General features: G+C 44.4%; 1 protein-coding gene across 2 annotated transcripts in view; it reads right to left on the bottom strand.

Annotated features, from left to right (window-relative positions):
• Positions 1–14,375, bottom strand: part of OTC (ornithine carbamoyltransferase) — a 36,891-nt gene extending 22,516 nt beyond the window's left edge. Inside the window, exon 1 of one of the 2 annotated variants that reach the window (XM_087681799.1) lies at positions 14,051–14,375. In XM_087681799.1, the coding sequence (XP_087537925.1) occupies positions 14,051–14,297 (247 nt within the window). In that variant the 5' untranslated portion in view covers positions 14,298–14,375. The remainder of the gene's footprint in view (positions 1–14,050) is intronic. The other variant, XM_087681800.1, reaches the window with a different exon arrangement.
• Positions 14,376–15,407: the final 1,032 nt, after the last annotated feature.

Raw genomic sequence — 15,407 nt, 5'->3', positions numbered from 1 at the left:
ACAAAGTTTGCCGATGCCAAAGGATAGCCACCAAAGGGGTCATCGGTCGCCAATCAGACCGCCAAACACAAGAAACTGAGGTCGTCTAGCACCAGATGCTGTAAACGCAATGATGATACAAACGCCTGAGAAGCAGTTGCCAGACTCCGAAACGCAAGCTAATATGCAGTCGCCAGCAAGAAAAGGGCCGCCAGTTGGTCGAGAACACTGCCAAAATAGCAAAATGCCAATAGGAGTGTCGCCCAGCTGTAGATGAGGCCGCCTTGCTGGAAACGCAAATAGGAAGGAGAGGATGGTGACGTGGCAGCCACAAAAAGGGGTCGCCTGCAGCAAACGCAATGTGGGAGACCTTCAAGGATGGTTGCCTTGCTGATGGTGAGCGTATGGCAGTAGCAGAAGAAGGGGATGGTGTCTCTCTAAGGAAGCTCTCCTCCGTGCTCTCAGTTAGGCGATGATACCATGTGAGAGTGCGCAACGGAAGAAGAAACACGAACACACAGAGAGAGAGAGAGAGAGAGAGAGAGAAAGCAAAAAGTGAAGGAAGAAAATCTGCATTGACTGAGATGAATGCTGAATACAAAGTTGTGGACTGATCAGTCCCTGCACCCATCCCGAAGCGTCAGTGAGGGCACCAGATCAGGCTGAAAATAGTGGCAGCACCAATGCCGGAGTGGAAACAGAGGGAGAGTGTGCTGAAATCTGCAAGACAGTGTTAGGGACTGATGGGGGGGCTGCTATATATAGCCCCCCAACCTCAAAAACTGACCGACCTGGGCTAAAACTGGCCGACTGCCCCATAATGTCCAACATGCCCATAAAATGGGCCAACTGCCTATACCCAGGAGCTGACCGACTGGCCAAGATAGGCTAACAAATTTCAACAGTCTTTCACAGTTACTCTCCCACATTTCAAACTGCAAACCATGGAGACTGCCCTCGGGGTTGACGGAGATTCTCTTTGCACCCATGTATATTTCTGCATCCTTATATAGCATTCTTCACTAGAGATTTTCTATGTTTCGCTCTCTCTTTCTCTCTATTCGCTCTTTGTCTTGGTCATTTGCTTCTGCATTGCTTCACTCTAACATGGTATCAAAGCATTGAAGGACTGACCTAGGGTGACCCATCTGAAGAGGAGATTTATGCGCAACACAAGGCTACGTTTTCAGCGTTCAAGTGTGTGCAAGAGGACTACACATCAGAACAAGGCTGAGGCGAGCATGGGCGTGCGAGAAAGGAGAAGATTTGTTGAAGCTGCTGCTAGTTTTTGCTGTTAGAGAAAAAATAAGGCTGCGTTTTGGGCCTTCAATTGCAGATTTTACCTTTTCATCGCCTCCGGCAAGTGCAGAAGGAGCGAGACGAGCGGACAAGAGCCCTAGCACGCTGTATTCTCACAGTCAAAGGGGGGCTGCTTTTTGTGTGTTGTGCAAGTATTGTAGGTGAATATGTCTTATGAGACCGAGAGAGAGTTTCAGGTGATCATGGACCGAAAGGTGCCCGTCTTACCGGCTCTTCCATCAAATCAAAAGCTCGATGGCAAGAATTACTGTATCTAGTAGGTCATGATGCTTGCCATTCTGGAGTCCTATGATTTGGCGAAGCGTGTTACGGTGGCTATTCATCATCCTTCTTTGTGAGACGAGTCCAGACTCTCTTCCAGTGATAAGGTGGAGTTGGCAAAGGCTCAAGCACATCGGGATAAACTCAATGCTCGCATTCGCTCGTTTTTATTTCTCTCATGTACCACACTGTTATCTCTCATACTGAGCATTTGACAATGGCCCGAGAGATATAGCTGGAGCTTGATCATGTTAGCAGTCATGTTTGTCATGCCTTGTCATCTCCTGCCTGTGAGCCTCAGTCTGAGTCAGACGAGGACATTAGGAGCTCTGACATGTCTGTCATGTGTTATGATGGGGGAGGCTAGTCACTCTCGACTGGCTGTTTTAGGTTGTGTATTTCTTTTTGGCCTCTTTTAGTGGGCAGCCACTGGCTGCCCGGCCACCTTTTTGGTCACTGTTGTGGGGCGCCCATTTTAGGGCACTTTTAGGGTTTGCGCCCATTTTAGGGTTTGCACCCATTTTAGGGTTAGGGTTAGGGTTTGTCCGTTGCCTATATATTGGCACCCCCCTCCCCACTTGGTCAGTTGTCTTCTTGCAGATTCCGACACTCCTTCTCCCCCGTGGTGGTGCTGCCATCGTCATCAGCCTGATCTGGTGCCCTCACTGACGCTGTGGGCTGCGTGCAGGGACTGATCAGTCCATTTCAGTGTATTCAGCATTCATTTCAGTCAGTGCAGATTTCTCTTCCTTATTTTCTGCTTTCTCTCTCTCTCTCCCTCCGTGTTCGTATTTCCTCTTCCGTTGCGCACTCTCACATGGTATCATCGCCAAACTGAGAGTACACGGAGCTGAGTTTTACGCGGGAGAACACCCACAACTCTGCGTTTGCTGGTCAAGACGTCTCCAACAGCTGAGGCGTCATCCTCTGCACCATCTCCTTGATCAGGGCGGCCTGTTTTGGTATCAACAAATTTGCGTTTGCTGCTGGCGCCTTCTCCAGTGGCTGCCACGTCATCACCACCCTCTCCCTGCCTGCGTTTTCAGCCTAGCCGGCCCTCCTCCAGCTGGGCGACACCCTTCCAGCCTGCGCCTTGCTGTTCTGGCTGTTGTTCCATCGTCCGGCGGCTCTTTTCCTGCTGGCGACTTCTTCCCAGGCTGTGTTTTCAGGCAGGCGGCTGTTTTTCTGTGGTGATTGCATCGTCAGCATTTGCGTTTGACATCATCCTTGCGTTCTGTGCAAGGCGGCCAGCTCAAGAGCTTCTGGTGTTTGTGTTTCGGCACCGGCAACCTTCCCTTGTTGTGTTTTGGTGTTTGCAGATTGGAAGATGTCTTTTCATCAGTCTACAGGTTTTGATGACTCAGATGATGAGCTTTTGTCTCGACATTCATCTGAACGGAGGCGTGATTTCTATCGCGAGGATTGTCATATGGAGTCTCTTCCTCGTTCCCGTCCCCCTTCTATTCATGTATCTCGGCGATCCCCTTCCAGTGGGCCGAAGATGCAGCCTTTGGTACCCCCTGTACAGGTACCCGTACTTCCTCAGCTGCCCAAAGAGGACCGGTTGGATGGCTCCAACTTTTCTCTATGGTCCTGCAAGGTGGAGTGTATCTTGGACTCCTTCGATCTTTGGGAGCTTGTTTCTGTTCCTATTCCTCGGCCTAAGGTGGATCCCGCAAATGGGCCCTCTATGGATCGCGCAGCCTTATGGGATCGGCTCAATTCTAGAGCCCGATCTTTCCTCTTTCTGAGTTTGCAGGATTCTGTCCTTGTTCATGTTCACAGGTTGAAGACTGCAGCGGACGTGTAGCAGAAGCTAGCGTCTCTCTATCAGCAGAAGACGTTTGCCCACCGGATATCTCTTGAAAAGAAGTTGCGGATGCTCGCTATTGATGATAGTCCTTCCATGAAGGACCACATCAACAGATTACAGGATATGAGGGATGAGCTTGCATCCCTCGGTCGGACGATATCTTCTGAAGATATGGCCATGATTCTCTTGACTCAGTTGCCATCGCCTCGGTTTGATGTCTTCTACACCAGCCTACTTACATCGAGGACCCGTGAGAAGCTTCTATGGGAGGAGTTATCCCCGCTTGTCTTGGAGCATGACGAGCGACTCAGAGAGGTCAGTGCTAGTGGATCCGACTCCACTAGAGCCTTTGTTGCACGTTCGGAAGGACAGAAGAAGAAGAAGAAGTCAAAGGCTACGAAGAAGGACAGTTCTTCAGACTCTGACTCAGATTCAGAGAGACCGAAGTGCCCACACTGTGGGAAAGGGACACATCCAGAGGAGAAATGTTGGAAGCAGTACCCTCACCTTCGTCCGAGAGCGAAGGGTGGATCTACATCGGAGCCTTCTTCTACCTCTACACCAGCTGTTACCCATGAGTCAGTGTTCCTTCATATCCATGCTTTGGAGGAGGATCCTTCTTCCGTGGCTGCAGTGTCTTCTGCGCAGCCTTGGTTAGTGGACAGTGGTGCTTCGAGTCATATGACTCCCCGAGGTGATTTGTTACAGGATCTCCGTCCCTCAGAGGGTTCAGTCACTGTTGGTGACATTTTATCGGTGCCTATTAGTGGTGTTGGCACATTGCCTTTGTTTACAGACCGACCTACGCGCTTCCTTTCACAGGCCCTACATGTTCCGGCCTTGGGCCTTTCCCTCCTCTCAGTTTATGGCCTTACGAGGCTTGGCACACGAGTGATCTTCACCGAGCATGCCGTTGTTATTGAGGATTCTTTTACAGGAGCTGTCTTATCTACAGGTTGGCAGGAGAGCGGGCTTTACAGGCTCCATTCCCCTTCTTTGATGCAGGGTCCTCCGAGGCAGTCTATTGCTACACTCGTTCCCGCTTGTGCACCTTTTATTCCACAGGTTCCTTCCCATCCCCCACCTTCTCCTCCGGTGGTTCCCTCGTACCCCCCATCCCTTTTAGCGGGGGACGATCTCGGTGATGCGGCTGTGGATTCCCTGACCCCTAGTGTTTTAGAGGGGGATTCCCAGGATGGTGAGGAGCTCCTTCAGCGGCAGTCTACATCGACGGACTTCATCGATATTGGCATTCCACTTGCCATCCCCGGATCCATTTCTTCTTCGGCCTTCAGCCACATCCAGGATTTGAGAGGGGGTGTTAGCAGTCATGTTTGTCATGCCTTGTCATCTCCCGCCTGTGAGCCTCAGTCTGAGTCAGACGAGGACATTAGGAGCTCTGACATGTCTGTCATGTGTTATGATGGGGGAGGCTAGTCACTCTCGACTGGCTGTTTTAGGTTGTGTATTTCTTTTTGGCCTCTTTTAGTGGGCAGCCACTGGCTGCCCGGCCACCTTTTTGGTCACTGTTGTGGGGCGCCCATTTTAGGGCACTTTTAGGGTTTGCGCCCATTTTAGGGTTTGCACCCATTTTAGGGTTAGGGTTAGGGTTTGTCCGTTGCCTATATATTGGCACCCCCCTCCCCACTTGGTCAGTTGTCTTCTTGCAGATTCCGACACTCCTTCTCCCCCGTGGTGGTGCTGCCATCGTCATCAGCCTGATCTAGTGCCCTCACTGACGCTGTGGGCTGCGTGCAGGGACTGATCAGTCCATTTCAGTGTATTCAGCATTCATTTCAGTCAGTGCAGATTTCTCTTCCTTATTTTCTGCTTTCTCTCTCTCTCTCCCTCCGTGTTCGTATTTCCTCTTCCGTTGCGCACTCTCACAGATCAAATGTACAATCGGATGACCGTCGTGAAGCGAGTTCCTTTGAAAGTGCAGATGCAAACCATGAGTGTCAACAAGTCATCTTCTATGCAAGAGCATATCAACAAGCTAAGGCAGCTTCAGATGCAAGTACAAAACGCAAGGAAGGTGATCACTTCTGAAGACATGGCAATAACTCTTCTTTCACAGTTACAGCCCCATTTCAATGGTTTTTATTCCGCCTTGATTGCTTCAGAGCGATCTAAGACTCTTCGATGGGAAGAGTTGGTTACTATGGTCTTGGACCAAGAGAAGTAATTGAAAAGGACCAATGCTTCTAGATCTAAAGCCTTGGTTGGTCAATCCTCTCAAAAGAAGGGGAAGGACCAAAAAAAGGAGGAGGACAAATCCAAGAAGAACAAAGACAAGGAGTCTACTTGTTACATTTGTGGCAAAACAGATCACTAGAAGAAAGATTGCCCCAACAAGGAGAAGGAGGAGAAATCTTCAAAGGATTCCAAAGCGGTGGCTGCTCCCTCATTAGCTGCTCTCCTCCACTTGGAGGTGGTTTAGGATTCGACCCTAATGGCTTCTAATGCTACGTTAACGGCCACATATATTCATGAGTGGATTGTTGGCAGTGGTGCCTCACGGCATATGACTCTCCTCCAACAATTGTTGCTCATTTGTGGCCTTCACATGGCCAAATTCTCATTGGTGATAGTTCGTCTATTCCTATACACGAACGGGGCAACACGCATCTTATTCCAAATGGGCGCGGTGGTACCCATACATCCGAGGTACTTTATGTGCCGGCTTTGGGGTACCATCTACTTTCGGTGCATAAGATTTGTGCCCCCGGCCTCTTAGTCAAATTTGATGTGGATTCTTGATCGTGGATCGAGACAAGTTCTTTCTTCAAGTTATGAGGAGAATGGAGTCTACAAGTTGCGATCTTCTTCTACCTTGACTTCTCTTCTTCTTACCACACAAACTCAGTCCGAGCTTTGGCATGCTCAGTTTGGCCACCTCAATTATGATAACCATTAGAAGGCATCCAAGGGACAGCTTGTTCGAGGTTTGTCGGATATTGTGGTGAGCCAGCAGCCTTGTATATCCTGCATCAATGGGAAGCAAACTCGTGATGCTATTCCCAGCAAGGCTTCGAGGTGGTCTTTAGCACCCTTGGAGCTTTGTTTCTACCGATCTTTGTGGACCAATGAGGACAAAGTTCCTTAGAGGAAGCTTGTATTTCATGCTCATTGTGGATGATCACAGCAAGATGACATGGGCTTATTTTCTGAAGCTGAAGTCGGTGGCTTTCTCCAACTTTAGGGATTGGTTGCTCTTTGAGGAGAACCAATTGGGCCGGAAGTTGAAGACCTTACGATCGGATAAGGGTGGAGAATTTGTTTCTAATGAGCTTACTCATTTTTGTGCAGACCGTGGTATTCACCAGGAGTTTGCCAATACAAACACCCCTCAGGAGAATGGCATATTGGAGCGGAAGAATCGCAGCATAATCGAGATGGCCCATACTATGATGAAGCACCATCAAACAAATCAATGTCTATGGGCTGAGGCTATGGCTACTACTGTCCACATCCTTAATGGCTCACCTACTTCCATTGTTGTTGGTATGACTCCATATGAGGCGTACTTTGGGTCTAAGCCAGATGTTTCTTATTTCAGGGTTTTTGGGTGTGATGCCTATGTTCACATCCTAAAGACACAGCGTGACAAATTTGAAGAGGCTTCCAAACGATAGGTATTTATGTGCTATAGCTCGCAATCTCAAGGCTACCGATTGTATAATCCCGTTAAGTGGGATGTCTACACGAGCCGTGATGTTAGGTTCGTGGAAGTTCCAGCTTCAAAGGGGGTTGAGGAACACCCTATTCTTGGAGATCCCGGTGATAGCTGGGTGCCCATGACTGTTCCTCTCAAGCCTGTGCCTCTTAAGGACTCTTCTTCGGACGAGGAGCTTAGTTCTCCGCCACCAGATTCACCAATTGCTCCCCCGCCGTCGGTGGACCTTCCAGAACCTTCAACAAATGGAGAGTGACAAGGCGAGATCCGGCCTCCTCCTCGTTGGTCTCACGACACTCTGTGATGCAAGGATTGAGGGGGTCCCTGAGGAGTAGCAACCATAGGATGGCCCACAGCCTTCTCGGAGGAACCAAGTATACCACACCAAGCTTGTTTACACTAATTATTGTTTGATGGCTCGTGTCATGCAGGATCGGGAGCCCACCTCCAAATCCCTTAGCCTTTTGCCATATCCAGGATTTGAGAGGGGGTCTTAGAGCTAGATAGCTGGTCATTCCTTGGACAGGCAGGAGTAGCAGGAGCAGCAAGCACAGCAGATGCAGATGACATGTGGTAGGTCGAACAGGAGCAGCTAACACGTGGCAGCCTAGTCGGACAGCCCTGCTGTCAGTCGGCTGCACTTAATGCAGGCCCCAACCTGGTCTTTTTTATAATTTCCTGCTAGCCTATTTATTGGCCCTGATTTCAGCAGACTTTCACAGTTGCTCTCCCAGATTGCAGGCTGCAGACTGTGAAGATGCCCTCGGGGCTGACAGAGACTAAGATCTTCGAGGTGGAGACATACGCAAACATTCTCTCTACACCCATGTATATTTCTGCATCCTTATACAGCATTCTTCGCTGAAGATTTTTTGTGTTTTTCACACACACACACACACACTCTCTCTCTCTCTCTCTCTCTCTCTCTCTCTCTCTCTCTCTCTCTGTGTCTTGGTCATTTGCTTCCGCATTGCTTCACTCTAACAGCACGTTGTTGCTATCCATGTACTATCAATGTGCAATTATCCATACATGTTTGGAAGTAATTAAACATACTATTGTTACTCCATATTTTGGCAATTACACTTTTTTCCAAGTTGGTAGTTACTACACTAGTACATGACCAATCACAATTGTACAAAGCCACAACTATCAAAATGGAAAATGATCATAGAAGTACATGTATGGAATTTGAAAGATCTCCAAACAACCTCTAGATACATGAGCATATATGTATCAAGTAAGTAGAAGCACAACCCTTGTCTTGAGTATCATACAATGCTCCAAATGTGCGCTCTACTGAGAACCAAAGTCGGCTCCAATTGAAAAGCATCAAGGTAAAGTTGTGACAAATGAGGTGATTCTACCAAATCATCCTCCCCCATCCATTTTGCATCAAGCAATGCATAGCTCTGAAACTTTACCAAATAGTGGCAGGAGACTTTACCTTGACCTTCCTTTTCTTATATATCAATATTTGCTCAAGAACCAAGATTTCATCAAGTTCCTCAACTTCTGACTACACCTCACCGTTGATATCCTCCACCACATCACTACAAAAAGGCCTAAGAAAACTCACATGAAAAGCATTGTGAATCTTCCTATGATTAGGTAGCTTCAAGTGAGTTACCTCCTTGATCCTTTACAACACTTGAAAAGGCCCATAATACCTCATACTGAGTTTAGGAAAAAGACACTCTTTACCCATCATTTTCTTTAATCTACCATTTTTAGAGTGTAACAAGACCCAACCACCCTCTACAAATATCAAAGCTCTACGGTAGCAATTAGCTACTTTCATTTGCTTTTCTTGAGTCTTTTGGAGAGCTATCTTTACTTTAGCATAAGCTTCATCCATACTCTCAAGATACCTATCAGCCTCAAAAATCTTATCCTTTGTATGCAAAATGGGTGAGACTTTCTTCCCACTTCCACAGTCTCAAACAGTATCTTACTAGTGGAACTATGTATTGTGTTATTATAAGCATAGTCCATAAGAGACAAAAACGGATCCCATTTGGTTTTATACTTGGATACATAGCATTTCAAAGATCTAAGGCAATAGCATTTGCCTCTTCAGACTACCCATCTGTCTATGGATGAAAAGAAGAAGAGAACTTTAGGTTGTACACATATTCTAAAACATGCGTTCTACAAAAACAATCTTGCCATGTGATCCAAAATTATCTTTTTCCTCACCAGAATGAAATGAGCTTATTTGCTAAACCTATAAATAACAGTCCATATACCATCATTTCCTCTAGGGTTCTTGGGAAGATGAAAGATAAAATCCATGGCTAAGCTATTCTAGAGTCTATCAAAAATAGGCAAGGGTTGCAACAAACCTAGTGTCTTTTGTCGATCAAATTGGACCATTTGACATACAATGTATTTGTGCGCACAAAGTAATCCATATCATGTCTCAAAGCTGGCCAATAAAATAAAGTCTCAACTGCTTTCACATTAGCATCAATCATGGATGTTGATGCTCTACAGTCATACACCACAACTTCTTTTGACACCAAAGATACAATACCTTGTAAATGCAATGTACATTGGGCAAGGTTTTGCAATCACATTGGATCATTTGAATCGGTTACCCGTTACTATTCAACAAAAAAACTACAAACAATAAGGTTAGTGAAAACTGAAACACAATAATAGATAAATCATCAATTATTGGTGAAGAAGGTTCAACAATGGAATCAAATATTGAATACGAAGATGCTTTTGGAATTATAATTTGGCCATCTCTAATCAAAAGAATCTATGACAAGAAGACCAATGTCGCTTGCTTGTCGACTTACGAAGAAAAAGGTAGAAATAGACCTATAGCTACCAACCGGAAACTAAAGCAATGTGCATTAAATGCACAAGCAAACACGAGCACTTCACTAAAGGAGACCAACGTTGTATTAGAGGTTCAAATACACCAAGCTACCACCACAAGAGATTCATCCACCCCCCTATTAGTTGTGTACCATTCTCAATAGGCACATCTACAATTAGTAGATCGAGTGTACAAAAACAGCCAATCAACTTATGCAAAAGCCCTCGACATAGATTCATGACCAATGTCACAAAGACATGTACTTTTAATGCTTAGCTTTGGCATTATTAAGTTGTGCACATGTGAGGTACACATGTGAAATGCAAGCTAGTTAAGTGACAATGAGACCTTGCTAACCTCGATGATCAGTGGGTGACATTGGCAAATGTTGTAATAAGTTATGCCTACAAGTACTAGGTGGTACCCAAAGTCAAAACTTAGCCTAGAACATTTAATTAGCCATTAGTGTCAGTGGTAACACTAGGGAATTGACATTATTGAATTAATTAATGCCATTTCTGAGCTAGTGAGTACCCAAGATTACTTAGATGATAAATTGGCCTAGCCAATTTAATTGTTGGCCCATTAGATTATGTTTCTAAGCCATAAGTAATTATCAAATTAATCTAAAAAATAATTTAGTGAAGCTAAATAATGCTAGAAATTGTTTTGAAAGACTACTACTTGACAACACTTGCCCATGTAAGTGGAAAAAACGTTTTTAAGGCTTTTTTTTTGGCGCGGGGGGGGGGGGGGGGGGGGGGAGGGGGTTTGGTAGGGGAGAAAGAAATGATCATTATAGCCTGGTGCAAGCACACATACACACACACAAAAGACTGCCATTATTGCTACAACAATGGACACGCCATTTACAACCAATAGGAGACCCTCCAAGAGCTGGTGACAAGCCCAAAAGAGATTATTGCTGTAGGTGACAGCAATTTGAGGGTTATTTCAACCAAGCAGTATCAAATTCGGGTTATCCCATCAATAAAGACAGCTTTCATGGCTGTCTAGATAGGGCAATAATTAATTCCTTCCATTTTCTCTCCATGCAAGTCTAAATTTTCTCTCTCCTCAACATTCTCTCTCATCCTCTAGCCTATTCTCATCCTTTCTTGGTAATCTCCAACAGAATCTGCCATTGGAGGTGGAGACTTTAACTAATCTCTATTGTAAACCCTAATTTACAACAAAAATTAGGGTCAAACAACCACTTGTGAAGCGTGCTCAAAAATTGAAGGCCTAGAGACTTGAATTTTAGTCACCAAAATTGGGGCAATTTTAGGAGATTCAAGTGGCTATTCAACGAGCAAACATTTGGGGCTGCATTTGTCACCCAAAGAGCACAATTGAAGGCTAATCCCTGAGCAAACCAAGGGGCAAATTGGTTTTGAAGGCTTGCTAGTCATTTCTAACAGCAAGAGGCAATAGGAGAGGGGATATCAAAGAGTTAGCACCTTCGAGAAAGAAAAAGATGAAGAAAAAGAAGCAAGATACAGACTCCTTTGTCGACTCATCCTCCTCCGACTCCAACTCAAATCCTCCAACCAAGGTGAAGGCCAAGGTACAAAAGGAATCCTCTTCTTCAAATCAAGGGAAGGCCTTGGCAGCTCCTTCTTCTACTACTTTCTAATACAAGTGATGTAGTCATCCCTCATGACTCTCCAGTGCCACAAAGGGAGTATGAAACTATGGTGGAGTGGGGCAAGTGAGCCTCATTTATACAAGTATATATGTGCAAAAGATCTAGAGAGAGTCTTCCCTTCCACATCAACTGAAGTCTAGCAAGTTTTCAAATACTCAAGCTAGATTGATTTACAAGTTCATGATGGGATGTTTCTAGATAAAGAGCGGGATTGGCTCCTAGTCAGAGTTCACATGAGAAACACTTTGGCAGTCTACCCGAAGGTAAAAAACCCATTGTCGCACATATTCAAATGCATTTTTTACAAGCTCATCATGTATGCTACTGCAGGGCATTGTTTAACAGACATAGAGGGCTGTTATGGTTCTCTATTTTCACGTTCTAGTACAATCGACATCAACATCAAGTTCTCTCCGAGGCACCTTTGTGGTAGCTTGATCACCCACTGCTTGGATATCAATGGTCCTAATCTGATGGTCTTTGTGTTAGCAAATATGTCAGCTCATGTGTAAGTCTGTGCATGGAGAGATTGGGCACATTATTTAGGATATTTTAGGCATTTTTTATGGTCTTCATTTTGGTCATATTTAGCATTTATTGCTGGCTACCCAACATTAAATGTTGGCCAACCTGATCATATTGAGGACATATTTTTGTCCTATATATTCAGGCTCCTCCTCCTCACTCATCTGCCATCACACGTGTGAGACTCTGTGGAGAGAGGAGCCAATGCTGGCGCCCACACAGCCAGTGACTCACTGTTGTATGCGACTATCTCGTGTTGGATATATGGATTCCATTTTCCGAGCATACATCTGAGTTCTCATCTGTATTGTGTTCTTCAATGTTCTTTCTTTCCCTTTCTCTTTTGTCTTGTGTTTCAACAGTTTATTACAGCAGATGTTTACACTTCCATCGTTGCTCCACTTCTAACACTTTGTTGTATGGACTATGATGTGTCATTATCATTGTATTGTATCAAATCATACATGATTTGAGAGAGGGTGTTAGCAGTTTTGTCAGCTCATGAGTGAGTTTGGGCATGTGGTATAGTGGGCCAAACATTATAGTGATTTGTCATTTTTATGGTGATTTTAGCATTTATTGCTATCCAATCAGCATTTGATACTGGCCAACCTAATCAGATTGATGGCATATTTTTGTGCTATATATTCAAGCTCCCTCCTCAACCATCATTCGTTCATCACTTGCAAATTCCAATGCACGCCTTGTTGGAGAGAGGGAGTTGGTGCCAATGTCCACACAACCAATGACTCACTATTATACATGACTATCTTGTGTTTGGTATATGGATTCCATTTTTTGAACATATCTCTGAGTTCTCCCTTTGCAGTGTTCTTTTGTTTTCTTCTCTTTTCTCCTCTCTTGTGTTGCGCAATCTATTTCAACGGTCTTCTATGCTTCCATCACTACACCCACCTCTAACAAACCTTGCATCTCACTCACTAGAAAACTCTAACCAACAACTTGTTTTTGTACCTACTCTTCACAAATCAGTCCAGCCCAACCTACTCACTAAATTACAAGCTTCTCTCACCAATCGTGTTTAGCAATCTAACCAATCTGCCATGAAAGCTTCAATTTCTGCATAATCTCCTCATAGAAAAAAGTGCTTGCACAATGCATGCAAAGCAAGACTACTGCCAGCAGCAAATTTTGTGCCCTCTATAGAGAGAGTGCTGCACATAGCCTCACACAACCCTAGACAACAAGTCTATGCCGAATAAAGAGGCTTCAAGCTGTTACTAGTACCAGACACTTCCACTGCCTTGCACAATGTTGTCCAATCTAGTTCTATGCATACACAAGAGAGAATATGAACTATTCTTCATGAGAAACTGCCTAAAAGAAGAGAGTCTTGGGCATTGGCGATACATGCAAGAAATTCATTACTGCTGCTCCAATTGCCACTTATAAACCTGCACATGATAATGCCACAAAATCTTTTTACAAAGGCTTCTCCAAGATATAAGCTTGAAGCCGTCCGCACAGCCTTACGGTTGATTCTTGATTGGGACTTAATATGCTACTTTCTATATCGATAACAACATTCACTTTAGGGGGTTTGTTACACCTAGCATGTGTCCCTTCTAGCCGTGCCAGTACCTTCATGTAAGGAAGGGACTTTTTTCCCTATGTACCAGCCCTCTAAGGTGGTCGTCCTTTCGCACTTCAGGATTTTGTACTTTCATTCTTCTCATTGTTCAATAATTCGATTATCACTTCCAGCAGCTCGCTCTCTCTCTCTCTCTCTCTCTCTCTCTCTCTCTCTCTCTCTCTCATATGCGCTATCCTGTGTGTGGACTTTCCATTCCCAACACGAAAGGTTTGCTCCGTTTCCCTAATGGAGATATACTTTAAAAACTCACATTTCAACCAAATTCATCTCATTCTCCGCTTTAGAAGAGAATGTAACATACCCAAAGATGAAGCTTGGTAACCAATGGTCGGGGAAATTGGAGAAAAAAGGGAAAAGGAAAAGAAAGGAAGAAGAAACCATACCTGCAAAAGCTTCTTTAACGGAATGCTTAACCTCTTCGCCGGTAATAGACCGGGTATTTGGTAAGCCAGCCTGGGACGCAAAGCATCTGATGGCACGCAGGCTCGTGTCAAATCTAGAGCTGCAGATGTCCTGAGAGCCGAGAGAACGAGGCAGATGCAAAGAGGGAAGAGAAGATGCTGACGATAATGACGACGATGGAGGCGAAGTGTGGATTGGGGTGAAATTGGATGCGAATGGCCTCGCCATTGCTGGTTCTCTGCCTCTGGCTCTCTGTGCTGGTGGATGCTTAGATTAGGGAAAATCGAGATTTATTTGTAAAACGCACTTATCAAATTCAGTTCAGAACAAATGTTTCAATTAGTCACATAGATTGCAATATTCAAAGTTTCAAAAAACCTTCGATACTTTTTTTAAAAATATTTATGCTACATACACTTAATTTGATTCAAAAATCTCTCCAAAATTTCCAATTCAAAGTTTAGGTATTTACTATCGAAAATGTTCTTCAATACATCGACTGCAACGATTTGTAGGTTTTCGAATGCTCGAAACGGGATACTTGCATTTAATGTGAACTAAGCTCCAAATCTTTCATAAAAACCTTCAAATTCCGAGAACTTACAAAACTTAAGACCATAAAGATCTCCAAGTGAATAAAATTGTTTTCGAGGTTCCTAGCAACTTATATTTTGATAGCAAAGAGACATGTAAGGGCTTAGGGCATATTGTATTAGTTAAGGGGATTTTGGCAAACAATTTATAGATTTTTTATTTTCTTTCTTGTAAGGGCTTGATTGTGGGTTTTTCTTTTAATTTCCTTTTCTTTTTTAAAGGCCTTGATTTTTTTCATTGTCAACCAACGAAATTAGCACGAGACAAAAGCAAATACTACCTTAGGTCAATGCTCCACTCCATGAGTAGGTTTTTTTAAAATAAAAGTTGTAGGCCAAAGTGTCTCTCGTACCTTTTAACCTTTTTCAACCCAAGTGATGGATTTCTCACCTTGTTTTCAAGGTCTAAAAAGTTTTCTTTTGTCTACCTTATCTAGAGCATGCAAGAGCATGTAGGGTAAAGGGGCTAATTGCAAAACAAGTGCCATTATGAAACACTTTCTTAGTGTTGTGTGGGCCTAATAATCAAACATTTTGTGCCAATTCCAAATACAAAAGCATGTGAGGAGCAAGTGCATACCTTGGCGTGGATAGCTCCAATGTGCAAGGATGAGGATTCAAACCCATGTTTCAGCATTGGTATATCATTGTGACCTATTTGGCCATCGCATGTTTGGAATTACATGGCTCTTTTTATTCAACATGATTTCTTATTTAATCTTCAACATAGCACCATCATTTATCA

Source organism: Lygodium microphyllum, chromosome 7 (assembly GCF_053477565.2).
Source record: "Lygodium microphyllum isolate KBCC chromosome 7, Lygodium_microphyllum_v1.1.10, whole genome shotgun sequence".
NCBI lineage: Eukaryota > Viridiplantae > Streptophyta > Polypodiopsida > Schizaeales > Lygodiaceae > Lygodium > Lygodium microphyllum.
The sequence above is the reverse complement of the archived record's forward strand: the minus strand, read 5'-3'. Positions and strand labels throughout refer to the sequence as shown.